General features: G+C 38.4%; 1 protein-coding gene across 1 annotated transcript in view; it reads left to right on the plus strand.

Moving 5' to 3' along the window:
- Positions 1 to 17,287, plus strand: part of LOC126285668 (DC-STAMP domain-containing protein 2) — a 287,117-nt gene extending 269,830 nt beyond the window's left edge. The window contains exons 14-15 of the mRNA XM_049984879.1: positions 8,950 to 9,731; positions 15,566 to 17,287. Of these exons, the coding sequence (XP_049840836.1) occupies positions 8,950 to 9,087 (138 nt within the window). The 3' untranslated portion in view covers positions 9,088 to 9,731; positions 15,566 to 17,287. The remainder of the gene's footprint in view (positions 1 to 8,949; positions 9,732 to 15,565) is intronic.
- Positions 17,288 to 21,590: the final 4,303 nt, after the last annotated feature.

A 21,590-nucleotide genomic window follows, 5' to 3' on the forward strand; every position in this document is an offset into this window, starting at 1 on the left:
AACTCATACGTTTGACCGCTGATGTTTCGAATTCTGTCGGCAAACTGCTCGATAGATGCGTCTTGTTGCATTTGCAAACTGTGAAGCTGCTCTCTGTAAAATCTGATTGTGTTTTTATGTTTAAATCTCTGAACAACAATCGTTTTAAACTCATTGTAAATTTCTGTTTTCAGGCAAGTAGGCTGTGCACTAATGAAATCTTGTGCTTCTCTCTGAATTCTTAGTTTGGCAACCACTAGTTTATCGGAATCTGTCCATGACCCTAACATGGTGGTACCTTCAAGTTTACGAAAAAACACTTCCACATCATCTTCAGGTTTCCTGCTAAACACCTGTACTGATGGCAATAATGAAAAATTCTTTATTGTAGTTGTACCTGTACTGCATGAACTATCATTTGACAAGTCTCTTGGAATGTTAAGCTCACTTCTTTCTGCTTTTAACTGCCGAATCTCTTCTTGCAGTTTGTGGATCAACAACATTACTCTGAATGGATTGCGACATTTCGTCTAATTTAACGCCAGTGAGTCATTCAAATGTAAAATAAAAATCCGTCACTGCCTTTCGTATTATAGCCAAACTGGAGTAGACCAACATGAATTCCAGCACTGGATGTCCCTGCATAGTCAGAAGATGTTCACGCTGCTGCTGCTTGAAGTTCACATTGTACTGCGCCTCTTCAGGACTGTAGATTTTCCATAACTATCCCCATGCTGACACCACTTCTATAAGGGGGTAGTTTGTGTTGTTGCCCCGGATGATGATTACACAACTATTTTGTCAGGATTTGTAAGCGGTGGGTCCTTGAGGTACAGCAATACGCAAACACGAGAAGTATGTTTAAACAGTTTCATTAACAAAGGCGGATTATAAAACACGCATGCTACGCGCACCCATCATCACTGTGTCTGACATCCTAACACCGGATAATTACGGTCGTATTGAAAGGCTCCATGGTGAGCTAAGAAAAGACACATATTCGTGTCCGAGGCCGCGCTAGTTAATACTGCATGCTGCAGACGGCAACCAGTCGCGTACTCTCCATTGCGGTGTGGCTGGATGCACGTATACTGACCAAGCAAATTGTCAGCATTCCAGATAAGCCAGCTGGCGAGCGCGTGTCCATACCATACGGCTGGGTGCAACCTGTAGACCCTTACAGGCTATATCAAGGACAGAGTCTTCATTACACCAATTGCTGATGTTGAACTTAAGGCTAGGAATAAAGCTGCTGTGGGTACTGTGAGAGAAACACATCTTATGAAACACCTGGAATACTGTGCTCACCCTGTATTTTGAAAAATGCTGGTGTGGTACTAAGTCAAATGCTGTTTGGATTTCAAGAAATATTGCATGCACCAGACCACCATGATCCATGGCTTTCAGTTTGTTGTGTGAGAAAGTGCCACATGGGTTTTGCATTACCAATGTGTTAAAAGAAGAAGAAAGAAAATCTATGCTGGTTGGCATGTAGGAGATCATTCTGTCCAAGGTATTTCATTAGGCTTGAGCACAGAATATGCTGTAAGTGCAACTGACAAATGTTAATGATATTGGACAGTTGCTCTGTGTTGATCACTTCTTCGAATAACTAGGCAGAGTTTTTTGTTCAAGGAACCTACAGTATATTGTGGTTAAAGAAGGGACCAACTCAGCTGCAAATGTAATACAGAATCTGACAGGGATTGCATTCAGTCCTGGAGCTTTAATTTTAGCAGTTTCATTTGTTTCTCAACAACACTGACACTAATATCAATAATCACTCCTCTTTGCAGTGTTGCAAGAATTAAACTGGGTCAGTACTCCTGAATTTTCCTTCATAAAGGAACATTTGAAAATTGAGTTCAGCATTTCTGCCTTTGCTTCAGAAACCTCAATGTCTCCACTAACTGCTATTACCTATGGCCAGAATTTCTTCAGGTTTTGTGAGAAACATTTCAGTAATATTCTGCCAGTCATTAAAAGCTTTATTCATTGCCCTCTTTACAGGCAAATGTGTTTCATTCAATATCTCTTTATATCTCAAACGCATTGGTCACTCTATAAATTCATTATGTAATTATATCATAGACATACCAAGACTTATCTTTTAGAATATTTGCTGCATGAATAATAGTAACTGTAATACCCCAAGGACAGAAAACCCCAAATAACAAACTTTGTGGAAACAAAGTGGGGGAGTGAGTCACCTTGACAGTGACAGCAACTATTGATGACAAAATCTACACTGCTAATATTTTAATTAACACCTATATGATTCAAATATTGAGAATGGCATACAAAAAGGGGAGAAAAGGAAAGAATTATCATAGATTCTTTATCAAACATCTATAGAATAAATTCAAAATCATTAACGAAGGTTAAATCCAAGAAAGTAATTCAGTCAAAGATAACATTTACCATGGAAGAGAGTTGTAGCCGCATCGAAAAGGAAATTCGATGCGACTACAATGCAACTCAGATATGGAAATGTTCAGTTAGTTGCTCTTGAGTCACTCTAGAGCAGTTTGGAAATAGTTGTCTGGATGGCAAATGCTATGAGATTGTTTCAGTTTTGGAAGTTTGATAATTCGAGAGATAGAGACTGAAGTATTGCTCAGTCATTCGACTGAAGAAAGTCAATCTTTACCGTTCCCGATGTGACGGTATAGTAAGATGAGTGTTAGACTTCAGTTGAGTGATATTGGTTTATCAGACTTAGTCTTCATACTGATGAACAGTTACAACCTTGAGAGCAATGGATCAATGACAGAAAAACAATTCATAGTCTTGAGTAGGACAATGAAACGAAGACACGAAGAAAGACAAGTACACCAATTAGTCAAAAGTTGTCATCAGCATCACAATTACTGAACTGAAAAGAAGTTAATCTTGAATGACGTACCAGTGTGCATGTTTTGTAGGGACATTCATGTCACCAAACACAAACAGAAAATACAATGTGTATTAATGCAAGTTGATTGACTCTTTAAACATTTTAAGTGACTAAGTACATGAATAATGGACTGTGATGAGTAATTAGTTTAAACCAGTATAATGGCATACTTAAAATAAAAAAAAAAAAAAAAATTTACTCCAACATAAGTTATCTCTGGAGTTATGTTGGACCGTTTTTAACAACTTGACGTAGCAACAGAATAGTAGACAGCAAAGTTTCATCCTTGCTATGTATGATGTGAAAAATGGTCGTAATGATAAAATCAAGAATCAAGATTTTATTTCATCACGGAACTAACCGGGCATAAAAATAAACGATTGCAGTTTACCAGTTTGCACAGGCTGAGAAGACTGTAAGAGACGTCTCATAACTCACATACTAGTTTGAAGTTCACATTAGACTGCAATGCTGACACCCCCCCCCCCCCCCCCCCACACACACACACCCTCTTTTCCCACCTCAAAAGTCTGGCAAGTACTCAAAAGTACAAAGTAAGCCATGTGTATACTATGTATACTACCATGCTTATAAAAAGTGCAGTGACGTGAAGTAGCTTTCAGATTGACTACTTCTTAGCTACTTAGTTGCTACCTGCTATAGTGTCTAAAAGAACCTGCAAATGCCTTCAGAAAAGCAGTGACTCTTCTATAATACTAGGAACCTAGTCTTAGAAGTAGTCTCAGATGTAACATAATGAAAACTGTGAAGTATGGATTACGAAGCTCAGAGAGAGGTTACTATTTCTGAAATGCGGTGTGTCTGTTGCAATGGTCTCATTAGATTGAAACTGAATGCTGTTGTAAAATTGTCCTTACAAGAATAATCTGACAAAATTTCTCACTGCATTAGTTGGTTCAAATTATAGTTGGAACTCAAACTTTTTCGTATTACTACCTTTATCATGATTTTCAAGAGATGAAAACCTGGCTGACAGTTGGTGGCCAGAAGACCTTCCAGTACCTACAAAGGCCCCAGTGGTCTGGCAGATAATATCCAGTAGCTAGTTTTAGAGATGTCCAAACTGCAGTCCATCAGTGATGTCCAATGGTGGTTCCGACCATTTCATGGTCAGTAATCATGACCAAAGAATAAACCATCAGCTTCTTCATTATTTATTTGTCCTTTGCCATTTTGCACAATGATGTAAGACATGTCAGATACATTGCAGAAAATCTTGCATGTGTATGACAAACATGATTTCTACTGCATATCTAAATACTATGAATAACTTATGTAATAAACGAATAACACCCACAATTACCTCCAGCTACATTATAACAATATTCCTACTTCACTTTGTACACACATGTATGTACATAATATCAGCTCAACACCATTTCATTCTCAAAACTTTACAACTCCTCCTTTGTGAGACTCTCATAATGATGTCGTGCATATCTCAATGTATTTGAAGCACACAAAACAGTAAAACTATCCTGAAACATTCATGTGCAAAAACAAACAGTAAAATCAGTGTAGCCTTTGTCTATTAACACATTCACTCAACAATATCGATTTCTGATTAGTATCAGTATACGCTAATTTACTTAATCAAAAGTATAAAAACAGCATATTTTCTTCTCCTCATTTGCCATGTTGGTGTAGATGAAAATCCATTGTAAAATGTGATACAGATATATAGTTCCTCTTTACGACTTCAACTTGAAAGGCTTTACTGTTGCAAGACTGTTGCTATAATGACGTGACTTTTTGGATACCCATGTGCAGTGTGCTTGGAAGAAAGATAAAAAGGAGAGTATGGTTGACAGTAAGGTCATTAGTGTAGTGGTTCCTTTTGCATACCCTGCTTTGTTTGCTTTGCTGATCCCACATTGGTCATTAAACTATGTTGTGATTCTCCCACCCATCAGCTGTTTTTAATGATTGATGTGTGCTGAAAGTGATCAAAATTATGGAGTTGGGAACATATTACCTGAAGAAAAGTGAGCTAATAGGGAATCACATTAAAACAAACAAGTGAATTATGAATTTGTACTTTCAGTTGCCCAATATATCTTGAATGCTTGTTGTGGGTGGAGGATTTATTGTGAGTTAATTATTCTATATGGGTCCCTGAATGGGATTGCTTGTGTCTATTATAAATGTTCAGCACACATCTGAGTTAGCTGTTGCTCCAGTGAAGTGCAAGAGCTCTTCCCTTGTTGTGCCACCCACTTAGTCCCCTTCACCAAGGATATAAAAGTGTTAGGCAGAGTCTCAGTGCACCAGTGAGTACCATCACTGTGTGAAGATGAACGCAGGCATCTCGGATGAAAATTAACATCAGACATGCCATAGATTTACTTGTCGTATGTGTACAGTCCTATTTAATTGTCCAATGTCCTCTCTTCTGTACATTCTAGGACAACAATTAGTCTAGTTTTGTCGGAAGTAATATTTTATGCTGCCAGTGGGGGAGTTAATCACCCTTTTAACATGAAAAAACAGCATTGAATGTTCCTATATCTAGTTTGGTTGGAAATCCAAGGAATCTGAGTTGCTCAGTCAGATGTAAGGTCATGTCCACAGCAAATTTTGCAAAAGTCTGATGAACAGTTCCACATGGGTTTGGTAATGGTTGTAAGTGATGACAGACAGTGGAAGTTATGGCCACTAACATCAAAGGTCCATTAGAGCCTTTGCCTGCAACCAGGATGCACAATGGCTACTACCTGTCAGTTGACATACTGCTCAAAAGAGCTAGCTATCATTTCCAAACTGGCAGAAATCTAGGGAATTATGTACACTGTATTAAAAATATGTTAATGTTCAAAAATATTATATACTTATGCAACGCTGTATTACAAATGTGTCTTAAATAATGATTTCTTCATTAGCAAGCTAATATTCTGGGTTCAGAAACAATAAATCACCCACTAAACTGGATATTTTGGTGGTGGTAAAGCAGTTACATCAGGCACATATATAATAAATTTTTAACAGTATTTATTTATTTCATATTAAAGCAAATTACAACATGGTCAGAGGTAATCTGAAATATGTATTCAATCGAATGTTCTGCTTTGCACATTATACAACATTTTTGCCATCATCATATATCTTCTTCAGAACTGACTATACCATCAAGTCCTTCAAAGCCACCAACAACTTGATCATCTCCAAGCTCATTAAACATCGCTGGGATTGGCATCATTTGGCAGAAATGTGTGTTCAGGAGTCAGGGACCTTGGAGAAACTGAAGTAAGAGATAGATGATTTTCCACAATAGCCTTCAAGATCAATGTTATTTTGCAATATACTTTTTGAGATACAAACCTACTTGCTGGACACCTCACCTCAACAAAGCAAAACCTTTTTCCAGTTGCACCAGAATGAACTAGACCATTATACACTCACAATATTCTTTTACAGAATGCAGTGTTATTTGGGATTCTCGGCAACAGCTACATACTTAATGAGTATTTAGACCCATGCAGCACTTCTTGATGTCCTTCACCTGTGTGACTTAGTGGTGTCATTAGTGACAGTGTTATATTTTATAATGTTTTACTCTCTTTCCATCATGTGTCCATTATAAAGTGGTTGTCTTTTTTTTAATTTCATGATCACTCTCCAGCTGACAGTGTCAGGATTTACAGAAATTGCACTGATTTTCAAAATCAACACAATTACATGGTCCAGTCACTTTAATGCGGCTACCTGTCAAAAGCCTGACTAAACACCTTTCACAGCACAGATGTGTAGGAAGAGAGTCAGTAAGGTTCTGGAAGGTACTGACAGATGTGGAGCCATGCCAACTACAGTGCCATAGCCAGCTGTGCTAAGTTTCTTGTTTGAGTATCCTCGGTATTAACAGCCCAACTGAGGTGGTCTCACAGATTCCCAGTTAGGTTCAAATCCATAGCATTTGGTGGCCAAGGCATATGGTAAACTCACCTTAGTGCTCTCGGAACTATGCATGTACACTGCAAGCTGTGTGACACATTGCATGTCCTGCTTGTAGAAGCTGATATGCCATAGAAAAATGAACTGAATGAAATGGTGGACATGGTCTCCAAGAATAGGTGCATACTAGTGTTGTCCATAATGCCTTCCAGAATGACAAGATCACAAGCAAATGCCACAAAAACGTGCCCACATCATAACACTCCTGCCTTCAGCCTGGACCCTTCTGACCATTGTTGCAGGGCCATACACACCAATGGCCGTCTGTCTACTGGAGCATAAAACTTAATTCATCTGAAAAGGCCACCTGTCACTACTCAATGTGATAATAGCATTCAAATACCAGCATTTGTCACTGATGAACAGCAGACAGCATGGATGCATGGACCAGGTGCCTGCTGCAGAGGCCCATCTGCAGTAATGTTCACTGAACACTTGTTGAGAAGACACTGCTGGTAGCGCTTGGTTCATCTGGGTGGTCAGCTGCTCAACAGTTGCACATCTGTTTGCCCATACACATTTCCAGGGCCATCATTCACCCCTCTCACCTATGGCCCGTGCTGCACGACTGTTGCCTTGGCACAGGTTTTTGGGAGGGGGGGGGGGGGGGCACCATTTTGCCATGCACAGTATATTTTAACCATGACAGTGAGACATAAACAGATAGTAAACTTTCATAAATGCTTCCACCCTTGGCCTGAAAGCAAATGATTATTCCCTTGTGCATGTCAGATAAATCATTCTGTTTCTACATTAAAAGATGATGACTGCGCTGTTTTCCATGTCCCCCTGCCATGCATTTATATACCCTCCACAGCTAGCACTGCCACTTGCTGTGTGTGAGTGATTATTGCACACTGACATTGAACATAGGCTTTCATGAAGAAACAGCTTACATGTTCCAAAGGACTCTTATAATCAGTCATAATGTGTTTGGACCAACTATAAATTACCAGAAGTTAATGATGCATAAAAGGAAGGTCAAAAATGGAATAAACGAATTACAAATAATCATATTTTTCTTTGTGTAAATACACATTACATTAGGATTTCCATAACCAGAAAAAAAAGAAGAAGAAGAAATTGCAAACACTCAAGCATATATTTATACAAAAAATTTAGAGGGATTCACAGAAATGGGCTGCAAGTTCTTACAAAAATAATGGTACATGCTACTATACATAAGTTGCAAGAGCCTGAAAATACCCATAGTATGGTATTCTGACACTCAAAATATTTCCAAGAGTGTAAGGCTACCTACAATGATGCACTGTTAAACTTTCATTACATGATCTTTCCAGTTCATGTACCAGCCAACATTCACTCTTGAGAGTTTTTTTATATCTTTAAACTTGGAAGTAACTTAATTTCATCAACTTCTTCATGCCTTTTGCAATATGAAAATAATACTATGATATAAGCTGTTGGTTAGGGAGAGGCAGTACAGACCAAAACAGATGACTGAAAAAGAAAGAAAAGTTACTGCCAAACTGTCCATCAACATGCGGTTCTTAGATGCACAACACAAGTTCCAGTGAACACTGATGAGGGAAATTATCCTCTATTTAAAGGACCCTTTCTGGCTATACCAGAAAGTAATACTGGGAAACCAAGGAAAATACAAATCTAGATAGATGGCTGGGGATTTTGAACTCCTCACAAACATAACACTGTGCCACCCTGTTCAGTCAATGATTGCAGCACAAATTGCACATCATGTTAAACTGATCTTCAAGAGAGAGTCAAGTTATCCTAGATACTAACAGAAGCTGGTGCCCAAACAAATTTTCTAACTTCACCTGAAAGTTGAAAACAGCCATGTTTTAGAAAATGAGTATTAACATTTGGATCTTAGTTTGTTCTGCATAAGTAAAGAAAATTTATCCACAGTTAGCATTGATCCTTTTATACTGTTGATCAAAGCATAATAAAAGAAACATGCTAATTAAGATGTGTCTTATTTATTTATGAAACACCTTCTATTGACCAAAACAGGTCGACTATCAAGGTATACATGCAGTTATAGAAACAAATGCATGAACTTTTTTACTTTTAGTATAAGTGGAAAATTATAATGCATGTTAAGATACATTTTCTCATTCCAGGAATCAGATGCAGACAAGAGGAAACATAAAGAGCAGATTTCCAGGCATGTTACTGGTGTAAGCATCCCTCAAAGAAGGAAAGTAAGATTTGCAGAAGAAGAAATGCCACTTCTTGGTTCTCGTGAAACAAGGGAATAGATGACGAGGCAGTGGGACTAAGAAAGGATCTTCTGTATGATTATAAAAGTTACTTTATTATCTCACTTATGAATTCAATTAAAGTCAGTGATGAGAATATTGTTTAATTTGTTTGTTGTGTAATTTACTAAACCAGGGTTGGTCAAATACCATACACTGTGCAAAAGCACAGAAGTGTGGCACAGGTGTGCATATCAGCCAGCAGGCAAAGTGGAACAGCAACATCTGTTACTAGATGTGTATACCAAATAAGCAGTGACTGCTTCCTTGTTTGTGCAGCATCAGGAGGACTGAAGCACATCCAGTCTTGCTTCCCTCTGGCAACTGTAGTGTCACAGGAGTTGTACTGAGAAATGGCAAGTACTGCAAACAAGCAGAGAATGGAAGAACTGTGTTCTCAATTACTTAAACACAACTGGGAGCTTCAATCCTTCCTTAAAACAGTAGGTGAAAACCCACAGTGTTAGTTGTGCCACAGAATAATAGGCGGCTAGTGCAGGTTCACAACTGAAAGACACTACAACTCATTTCAAAGACACTACAATTCATTTCATAAAGACAAGTATAATATACTGAAGAGAGAACTGCAAGTCAAATTAAGTGTGCTTGAGAATATGGATGAGGCACTTCATCACGATTTTAATGTAAGTGATAATAATTGATACCTTTTGAACTTTTCATTTCTTGTGTTACATTTGTTTCTATTTTACTGTATAACATACTGTTTCAAAATTGCATTAAGAATAGCAACATACAGAAACAATTTCCTGAAGGGGAGTTTGTAAAAGACTGCCTCATTGATGCTGTAGCAATTTGTGTCCCTTTAACATTCGCAGATTTCAAGAAAGCAGCCTTTCCAAACAAATAGTGACACGGCACATAAGTATTATGGCTGGCAATGTGCATATGCCTTAAATAAATAAGGCTAAGGGCTTTGTTGCTTTCTCTGTTGGGTTGGATGAAGCAATAGATCTTACAGGTACAGGTCAGACAGTGATATACATAGGAGGTGTCAATAGCACTCAGCATGTAACAGAGGATGTTTTGGACGTAGTGCCTTTGAAAGAGATAACGACGGGTGTAGATTTACTCAAAGCTGTTGAGCAAGTGATTGATGGTGTCAGTATAGAATGGAATCAGTTAAAATCAGTGACCACTGAAAGAGCACTGGCAATGTGCTGCAATGAGAGAGGACTCATAGCACTGATGTGCAAAAAGCTAGGATGCACAGAAGACACATTGTATGCAGTCCACTGCATTCTATACCGAGAGACACTTTTAGAAAATCACGAACATTAGAAAACATCATGCAAATTTTTGTGCATAATGTAAACTATCTGAAGACACTTGGGCTTAAACATCAGCAGTTTTGGCAGTTCTTGGAGTAGTTAGGAGACAAGTATCGTGACATACTTTACACACCGAAATATGCTGGCTCACTCAAGATAAAATGCTGAGAAGATTTCTTTGATTTAATTTTGGCTGTAGTGCATTTCTTACATGAGAAGGGAAAGAGTGAACTGAAAGTAGAATACCCTTGCTGGATATCAGGCCTTGCTGGTAAGGTATGGGTTTGTAAGCAGGGCACATGGGCTGGTGAAGTGGAACACTGACCCCATTTGAGGATACAAAAATTTATTTTCACCATGTTAATTTAAACAGAGCACTGGTGACAACACAACTATTAATTAGCATTTGCAATTTGTGGTGATCTACAAGGATTATTCAACTGTATAAAAGCAATGAGACTAATTCAAAAAATTTAAAAGAAAAACAGTCTTATGGCCCCAACTTTAAATTAATAAAAAATTACTTTACACAAATATAACTTTAACATAACTACAGATCTGAGCTCTCTAGTTGTGAAATTAAGTCAATTATCAAGCCTTATGAATATGAAAAATAACAATTTGTAAAAGCTGTTAGGTTTTAAAAATACTCAGTTAGCAAGATCTCATAAATAACTAAACAGATATGTACAATTTAGGCCAGTTATCTCTACGCACCTGATAACACAAGAAGTCTTTGTGCAAAGAATGTCCAGGCACCTGTTCATCAGCCTCTAATTTGATCCAAACAGATTCTAAGTCAGGGTCCAGCCATTTTTCTGCCTTGAGATTAGTAAATAATGAAGGAATTTCATCCCACTTCCACCTGGCGCTCCACGCCGCGTTCCTCCTCAGACTTCTGGAACATCCAACTCAAAGCATCGGCAGTTTGATTCTGTCCTGTTCTTGTATGACAAACATCAAATTGAATGGCTGATATTCTAATTGCCCATTGGGCTATCCACCCAGTTTTGCAAGGTAGAGCCAAAACCAAACTTAGTCCTTGGTTGTTGGTTTCAAGGCTGAATTTTTGATGCTCAAGATAAAATTTGAATCTTTATAAGAGCTAATGCCTCTAGCTCATACACTGAATACTTAGCTTCAATCAGTGACAATGCACGAGATGCATAGATTAGCGGGAATCTGCCCCCTGTTCTTGCAACAGAACCGCCCCCACCCCACATTGGACGTGTCTGTTTGTACTACAAAGGGCAAATTGAAGACAGGTATACCTAACACTGGGGCCATGCTTAATGCCTGTTTCAACCCTTCAAGCGATTCTCCCTGGATAAATTGTTCGCCCTTCCTACATAATTGATTAAAGGGTGCCACTAACTAAGCAAAATTGGGAACAAATTTACAAAAAAATTTACCAACGAACCAATAGCCAACCCAAAAGGCACTCTATTGAATTCGAATAAGTTGTAATCAGTATACAATGTGGTAATATGTTTAGACTCCTTAGCCAGGGGTATCTGATAATATGCCTGCTTCAAGTCAAGGACTGTGAAAACCTTAGCACCAGCAAACCAAGTAAAGTAATTATGAAGATCTGGAAGTGGAACAGATTCCAAAACACTCTTCTGATTTAAGGCCCACTAGTCAACCATCGGCCAAAAACCTACACCATGAGGCTTGGAAACTAGGAAAATTGGGACTGCATACAGTGAAATGGAAGGCCTAATTACACCATCTGCTAATAGCTGATCGATTGTCTCCTCTTTATAATAAAAAAAAAAAAACCTACTGAAAATATATTCCCACAGGAAATTCATCCAACAACTTAATGATCACAGCTGCTTGAGTTTCCGTCAGATGGCTCACTTCTGCCCTGTTGACATGAACACTCACCTTGAAAGCCTTCACTCCACCCTTATGAGGACATAAATTAAAATTTTCATTTTACCTAAACTTAAAAGAAACACTACCACTCGTATAATCCACTATACATTGTGTTAAGTGCAAAAAATTACATCCCAATAGGACTTTGACTGCCAGCCCTTTCAGAACAAGGCATTCCAAAGGTCATGTAAGGCCTTGAATTCTCAATTTAAAATGGGCCTGACCTACTTCAAGAAGCCGCCCATCCACAGAACAACAAGAAGGATTAACTTGACCCAACACCGGTGATCTAGCTATACATCGGTATCTCCAATACCCATCATAATGAATGTGAGAAACACTACTGCCTGAATCAACTAAAGCACAAACAAGTTCAGTACCAGTAACCGCACATACATAAGGGAGGTGATCACCATCTACAGTGCACATTTTACAACCTCATGCCGGCAGTTTTCTGTGGAAAGCTGATGGGATCTTTTTCTTCTGGGCATCAGCTATTTATTCCCCTACTCTTTCGGCTCAGGCTATCTCTAATAAAATGCCCTGTTACTCCACAACAGTAGCACACTCCATTAGCTGACAAACCCTGATGCTGAACGTCAATACTATTTCCTCTATCCCCACTACTGCCCACTTCTAATTCTCCACATCTGCCTTCACCATAATGAACATTTTCAAATTTAGTCAACAGTTCATCCAATTCTGCAAAGGAGGATGGTTTCTCACAAAAGAGAATTCTACCTCTATCAGTGGACCGCATACCTTCCAAAATATTTGTGACCACTTCAGCCTCTGAGATTTCAACACACAAGGCTAATAAGATAGCAAGAAAGACCTGGTTAACATAATGGGATAGTGTTTCATTCTTTCTTTGTACCTGATAAACATATTCATCAATAATGTCTTTCTTCTCACAAGTACCAACACATTTATTAAAGAGCATTTTCTGGAAAACCCCCTGGTTCTCAAAGGCCTCAGCAATAATCCTGGCTAAACGTCCATGGCTAAAGGATGAATAAGTTGCAATGCTTCACTATGATTGACAACCAACACATTGGCCTGCTCATGTGCAACCTAGCTACCAAGCACAGAAGTTCTCATAACTTGGTAGTACTTCCCACTGACAACTTTGATACCCCATTAATAATAGCCATTATTGGGTTAAGGAATTCTTGTGAACGCAGTATGACTGACACTGACCTTTCATGACTAACATTAATCTCAATATGTTGTTCATCCTCACGCCAATAGAAGCACAACATTTGCTGCTGCACAGCTAAATCATCATCTTGCAACCTTTTAAGCTCCGACAACAAACACAGGAGGATCATTACTAACACGACGCAGGGAGGCAAGGCAGCCCGCAAGCACTGAGCAAGTTCCACCATGCTACATTCCTCACTTTGTTTCCGAATTCTTAATTCAAATTGCAGCTAGGTTTTCCAAGACTGGCCATACCGGTGACCTTCCTTGCTCTTGTGGAATTCATATTGTAACATAATAAACAGCACAACAGCCACAATACAAAGAACAAGTGATACAGTTCAATGAAGAGAAGTATTACAGTATTACACCAGTTACTACACTGACACCAGTGAACTTTACTTAGTATCCTCATCCTCCTCCCCCCCCCCCCTTACTTAGTATCCTCCTCCTCCTCCTCCTCCTCCCCCCCCCCCCATGAAAATCACCAACATCCTCTGCTACCATTGGTAAGGTATAGGACTGGCAAGCAGGGCACATGGGCTGCTGGCAAGGAATGATGAGCCCATCCGAGGGCCAAAAATTTATTTTCACCATGTTAATTAAAACAGAGCACTGGTAACCACACAGTGATTAATTAGCAGTAGCAAATTGCGGTGATCTACACCAATTATTCAATTGTATAAAAGTATTGAAAATTTTTAAAAGACTTTTAAAAGAAAACCAACATTATGGCCCCAACTTTAAATTACTAAAAAACTACTTTACACGAATACAACTTTAACATAACTGCAGTCTGACCTCACTAGTTGTCAAATTAAGTCAGTAATTTCCAAGAATGATAGCCTATCGAAGTCGCTGGGTCCAAACCTTACATATCGAACGTGCGTTCGGAAATCGATCATGCGACTCCAGTGGCAGGCGTTGTGATTAATTAATTTGTGATCGTCATTTTTATCTGTTTTCCATCATGCCCTTACTTGCTCTAAATTACATGCCTTCATAAAGGCTCTTTTGAATAAAAAAATTGTTTACTACTACTACTAGGCTAATTACTTTTTAGCTCTACAGGACCTTTATACTGAAATGTTTCCCACACCAACTTGTATCGTCTTTCTACGTGTGTGAGTAAATGTATGTTCCAATGTTGTGGGTAAATACATACAACGTACACAGGGCGATGTGTGAAACTGATGGCGGATTACACGCTTCCACTGTTGTAGAAATCTGCTTCCGCTGCTGCAGATACCGTGTTGAGCTGAAAGTGGGATGGGGAAATATTCTTCAGGGCTCTGTTGCATAGCAATCAGATTGCTTTCAGTTCTGTGAAATGTCCAGGTACGATTGTGGATTTGAATGATCCATGAAGTGACGTCTTTTCCGAAGAAAGCATCGAAATATTTCACTAGAACTGAACGCTCCCGTCAGAACTGTTCTCAAGCTGGTATTTATTATTAAATCACAATAGAAGTATACACTGGTTGTAGAATAACACGTACCTTCTTGAAATGAACAATATTTTATTGTTCTGTTAACTGATTTCCTTCCATATATACATATATTTTACAATGTGAATCAAAATCTCGCAGTGGCGTCAATTTTTACATCACAAGAATGGCTCTCTTCTAGTAAAATTACTGTTAACCCCTTACTGTATACTGTGCCAGATATGGCACATACCACTTTTCTCTTTGTCAATCTTATATCTGAGAATATATTTCCAAACTGCATGTTGGGACAGATATGGTACACAGTCAAGAGCAAGTAGTGTATGCCATGTGTTGGGAGAGAAAGGAATTACGTGTTATGAATCTTTTCTTTGTGTTGCTAGCTGTTTACATCCAAGTTTGGTCACACAAACAGTTGCATCAGGTACAGTAAACGATTGATTTCAGTGTTTATATTATTTGCAGAGGGAAAAGGACATCTGTTGACAGTTATAAAGAGGTAAGGTTATATATTTGTCCATTAGAATACATATAATATTGAAAAATAGGTCTGTGACGGATATGGCACAACATGCAGCCTTGAAAGTGTAGAGTAAAAATTGAACATAACCTAACCTTTCCTACTAACATATTGTAGTTCGTTTCCTTTCTTTTCAGCTCTGTTACTGCAATGAACGTAAGAAAGTTTTATGGCTCTTCGGTCGCAATACGAATTATAGAGGACGGAAATGGTAGTGAGGATCCTGATATGTCAGATGACGAAACTTTGTCCATGGAAAAAAATTCAATAAATGGACATCTTGTTTTCTGTTCGGAATCAGACAGTGATGATGGTATTAGACCTAAGAGTTATAATACAAGAAATAAAAGTATTGTGATATCAGAAACGGAGTCAGAAACAGAAGATTTGGTCTACTGATGATTGTGACCTTGAAAGCATTCCTCTTACAGACAGGATGACAGCAATACAACGAGATTCCACACCTTCAACTAAGATGGGGAAACCTACCAACATTGGAAACCAGGACATTTGATTAGAGGGGATGATGAGACGAAATTCGCTGGAAATACTGCTCTTTCTCAGGAAGTATCGGAACTTGACACTCCAGTGGAATATTTCCAGTATTTCTTCACTAAAGACATAGTGCAGTACATCTTCGAACAATCCAATCTGTATTCGATACAGTGCCGACCCAATAAATGTGTAGATTGAACAATTTATTGGTACTGCCTTGTTTACGTCAGTCATCCAACTTCCATCAACAAGACATTGACAAACTTTTCAAAATTCGCCCACTGCTAGAGCAACTGCGTGAAAGACTGTTGTGAGTACCAAAAGAGGAATTCTTAGCTGTGGATAAACAGATTATTCCAACAAAATGCACATCTTCACTAAAGCAATACAACCCCAGTAAACCACATAAATGGGGCTTCAAAGCTTTTGTCCTCAGTGGAGTGTCAGGCTTCAGCTATGATTATGAAGTTTTTGCTGGAGCTCAGAGTAATATCATAATACCTGGTGCTATGGATCTAGAAGCTAGCAGCAATGTTGTTGTGTGTCTTACACAAGCAGTCCCACGACATGTGAATCACAAGTTATTTTTTGATAACTGGTTCACTAGTGTACCCTTGGAAGTGTATTTGCACAAAAAAGGTATACAATCACTAGGGATAGTCCGGTCCAATCGAGTACGTGGTTGCATTTTACCTAAGGAGGCAGCAATGGAGAAGAATGGTCAAAGCAGCATGGAGGAAAAGATAGCAACAGTAGACGGTGTGCAACTGTCAGTAGTCTCCTGGTTTGATAATAAAGTAGTCAACAGTTTGTCAACTTACGTTGGATGCAAACCAGAAGGCGAGATCAAGAGGCTTAATCAGATAAAAGAAATGGTACTTGAAGATTTTCTTTCACCTAGTTGACTTGGTTTGTGTGAACAGCTGGCTGTTATGGAGAAGAAGAAATACGCACTACATGCACCATGTTGATTTCAAGGCTGCAGTTGCAGAGGCCCTCTGTAAAAATGGGAAATCCTTATCCAAGAAATGTGGTAGCCCAAGCAATAAAATACAAACACAGCTTGACCGCAAGAAGAAAGGATGCCCTACAGCAGATCTTCCACAGCATCAGGTGCGATTGGATGGGATAGATCACATGCCTATCTGGATGGAAAACCGTGGTCGTTGCAAGTATCCAGAATGCAAGGGAAAATCCTATATAGCATGTATGAAGTGCAGTGTGACATTGTGCTTGAATAAGGAGAGAAATTGCTTCATAGAGTTTCATAATGAATAGAGAAAAAAGGAAACAGAATTTGTGTTATTTTCTCAAAATATGTGTATTGTAATGAATAGAAAGTGTAATTGTTTTATATAAATACAGTTCTGCAAGTTCATGTACGTATCTTATTGTATATTTCCCACGTTGTGCATCATCAATCCCAAAACTGGTATCACATGGTATTAGTCGTTACTGCATGCTGTCCCATATATGGCACAAATCCTTAATTCTAAAATAACCGCCCCTACATAAGATTTAGAATTTTTTAAGCATTTTTTATGAAATCAGAACATCGAACATAACATGTAATATTTTTTTCAGAAAAATAAAAAAAATCATGGAGTAAGGGGTTAACAAGAACAAAAACTCTATATCCTAAGAATAATTATGTGAGCGCTGACCGCCACAGAGTAATAAACAATATCTTTGCCTCTCTCTCACGCACTGTCACAGCAAGTTATGCTGCATGATACATCATATATATGCCCCTCTTGTGGACGAACGTTTTTGGGCAAAAACAAATACAAGCGTTTGCACAACACTATATTGGCGATTGTTTATGACGCTGTATTAATGTCCTCTAGAGTTTTTAATGTCCCCTATATTTCTTATTATATTTTGGTATTAGTAAATGACTATCAAAATGGAAATTATAGATTTGTGCGCATATACTGCTGAGAAAGCCTGTGCTGCTTGAAAATTACTGATGCAGCTTATATGCATAGCTTACTTGCTTGCTTTTATTCATTTGTTGAGGATGGCATTAGATGTGATCAGAACGTTTTTCATCATCACTCAAAGCTTCTGTCACATGCATTGGTATGTCTAAAACGGGTACGGCCAAACCCCACAAAGGAAAACCTCGGGGTAGATTTACCATCCTTGTATTTCTCATTTGCAAAGAAAATTAATTGAATTACAATGGAAAAAATATTAACAATATGGATATTTTTTAAAGGACACTGTTCACAAAAGAAACATAACACTGTTAATCTTCTGTGTCTTGAGATGAACCTTCAATGCGTTTGTTCACGTCCATCTACGATTCCCTTCTATCTGTCATCTCTGGGTAACTGATTGATTTCTATTCCCATTTCACCGTATCCTGGGTATTATGGTTTTCCGCATATGTTTAACATGAAAATAAGAGTCAGTGTAAGTTCCGTGGAAAAGGTGTTTGATCTATGCTGAGCTGAAATAGAATCTAATCTAAAGTTCATTCTAATTCTCTGTCCTGAATTCGAAATATTTGGAAGTCGTAAGGTGTTCTTCATTTCTATCAACAACCATACAATGCACTATACAGTAATCCAACTGGTGATGCCGTCTCCACTTATGCTCATCATCTTTCTGATGGACTTTAACACTTGTTGATGTGCTTGTAACTGATCGGCATTTGCTCAGTTGGTAACTTGGCGAGCAACAATTGACATAATTTACATCCACAGGTATGTTACAACAATAGTACAATTATAAAGACAATGTCCATCACAAAAGAGGTTTTTTTAGCTGAGAATGGGTTGACCCTTCCGAACAGCATCTCTTAAGCTCAGCGAGTAAAAAAAAATACAAACATACACTGACATTGTCAAATTGACATAAGATAAAAATATCTTGCCATAGACCAGATTCATTTGAGTCACTAACCCATGGTCATTATGCATTGCGAAACCTGATTGAAGTTACTATCAACTAAATAAATTTTTTTAAAAGAAATCATTCATACTATAGCTAAATTCTCTGTATACTGAAAAGAAAAGCTAACTACTAAATTGCAAAAAGAAAGAAACTATCTTAAGTATGATTCATAGGTTTAATGAAAATTATCTAATCAATATTATTTGATAGGAATATTATCTTCGATCTTCAGTCATCATGAAATTCCTTTAACAAGTTATATGAGGACAGATTCCTTTCACCTTTCCATTCTTCACATCGTTCAAAACATAAGTTCCTGGATGGGATATTTTGGTAATCACAAATGGTCCCTGATGCAATAATAGCCATTTTGTGTTCTTTCTGCGTAAGTGAAGCCTTAGGACAAGTTTTTACTAAAACTTTGTCTTTCACTTTATATGTTTTTATTTTTCCAAGTCGATTATCGAAATATATTTTCCTTTTCCTTGGATTGTCCATTATATTGAGTAAGGATTGTTGTACTTTATTTTGTAGGTCTATTTGGTTAATAGCTACTTTAGGAATTGGTCGAATCCAGTCATTCTATTCCTGTTTTCCTGTTCGTATGGGGTGTATTCTGTCGTAGTATGTGGCATATTGTTTACAATTTCCTGAAAATCGTCAAGATAATCGATCTTCGTTGCTGGTTGTGGCAATATTTTCTCATGAACCGGTTTAATCCATGAAAAATTCATTCCACAGGATTCGCTGAAAGGTGGCACACTGATGTTAGAATTTGTTTTATACAACAACTGGTTAATGTTTGCATCCAACGAAATCCAATGAGCTTTAATGTATATATTCCACTTGACATTACTCTGCAGATGTATTGGTAGGAACTTAATATCATCAACTAATTTTACAGCTTTGTTGTTTATTTTCAATGCATGTTCATTTTGTTGTTTATAGTGGGATATATGAAAGTTCGTGGCCACTATTTTCCCAGTGTTAATTATAAGTTTATTTTTTCAAACCAGTGTGTTAGCTCCAGCAATGATGCATCTTTAGGTAATTGAAGCTCTTTTTGGTCTGACCTATGATCGAAATACTGGTATCATCTGCCCAATAAAGTTTTCTGTTTGGTATCGACATTATCATTCACGTCATCACTATACAAAAGAAAGAGGATAGAACCTAATGAACATTGATCCTCGTGGCACACCATATTTGATTATACTTTTTTCTGATGTGTATGTTGTTTTCTTGAAATGTTTTTAGTATTGTGTCTTGTTTGAAAACAACTTTTTGTTGCTGGCTAGTAAGATATGATATAATCCAGGTGCGGGCAACGTTGCACGAAGCTCATGACTGCACAGCGCTGCACGTGTGCACTGCACGTGTGCTGCTAGAGTGCAATCGTCGACTGGGGCAGTGGCTACAGCCGGCAGGTTACCCAGTGTAGTACCAGGCTAAGCTGCGGACGTTGATGCGAAGTGACCACTATGTAGTGAACATTGTATTTCAAGAACTGGAAAATCCAGGGTGAATCGCAGAAGTGAAGATTTGCTATCTTTTAAAAAGGAATGGGGGAATCATTTTTTCTTCGTGCAAAAACGTGAAAATTCGAAATGTTTAATATGTGGCAGTATTCTCGCTGATCAGCGGAAGTTCAGTATTGAACGCCATGATAATAAATTTCACAAGGACGAGTACAATTCATTGTCGGATTCTGAGCGGATAGGGAAATTGACTGAGCTTAAGAGAGCAATCTGACAATACTAGACGAATCTGACGTAAGTTACTGTTGTCACGAGAGATCTGCGACTTCCTTTCATCATGTCTCTCATCTGACTGATTTAACATTCTATGGAGCCCTGTATTCAATTTTTAGGATGACAACAATGATAGCCCAGCGGTATGTGCAAGTTATAAGATTGCGCTTAATATAGCGAGAGCGGGAAAACCATTTGTTGAAGGTGAGTTTATAAAGGAGTGTATCAATGACTCTGATAATTTACTTTGCCCACTGAATGCAAATCAGTTTCGAGCTATCACTCTTTCTCAGTGGACTGTAAGTCGTCGTATAAGTGCCATGGCAGGTAACGCTTACTGTCAGTTAAGGAGTGCAGCAAAGGGGTTTACTGCATTTTCCAACGCACTTGATGAGTCCACAGATATTTAAAACACCGCACAATTGCTGACTTATGTTCGCGGCGTTGACAGTGCTTTGCACATAACAGAGGATTTTTTAAATATGATATCTTTAATAAGCACGACCACCGGTGCTGACATCCTAAAAGCTGTTGAAGAAGCTGTTGATTCATCTGGCTTAAATTGGGAACGTTTGGTGTCAGTGACAACAGACAGAGCACCTGGAATGAAAGGGGAACAAATGGGATTTGTTGGATTACTAAAAAAAAGCTACAGTGTACAGAAGAATTATTGTACAGCATCCACTGCATTTTGCATCAAGAAGTACACTGTTGAAAAACAGCAAAACTTGGGGCCGTCATTCACGTGATTAATCGGGCAGTTAATTATTTGAGGTCCCATGGGCTTACATATAGACAGTTTCACACATATTTAGCTGAAATTGGGGAAGAGTAAGGTGACATACCATATCACAGTGGAATGAGATTTTCACTCTGCAGCGGAGTGTGCGCTGATATGAAACTTCCTGGCAGATTAAAACTGTGTGCCCGACCGAGACTCGAACTCGGGACCTTTGCCTTTCGCGGGCAAGTGCTCTACCAACTGAGCTACCGAAGCACGACCCACGTCCGGTAC

This window comes from Schistocerca gregaria, chromosome 1, assembly GCF_023897955.1.
Source record: "Schistocerca gregaria isolate iqSchGreg1 chromosome 1, iqSchGreg1.2, whole genome shotgun sequence".
NCBI lineage: Eukaryota > Metazoa > Arthropoda > Insecta > Orthoptera > Acrididae > Schistocerca > Schistocerca gregaria.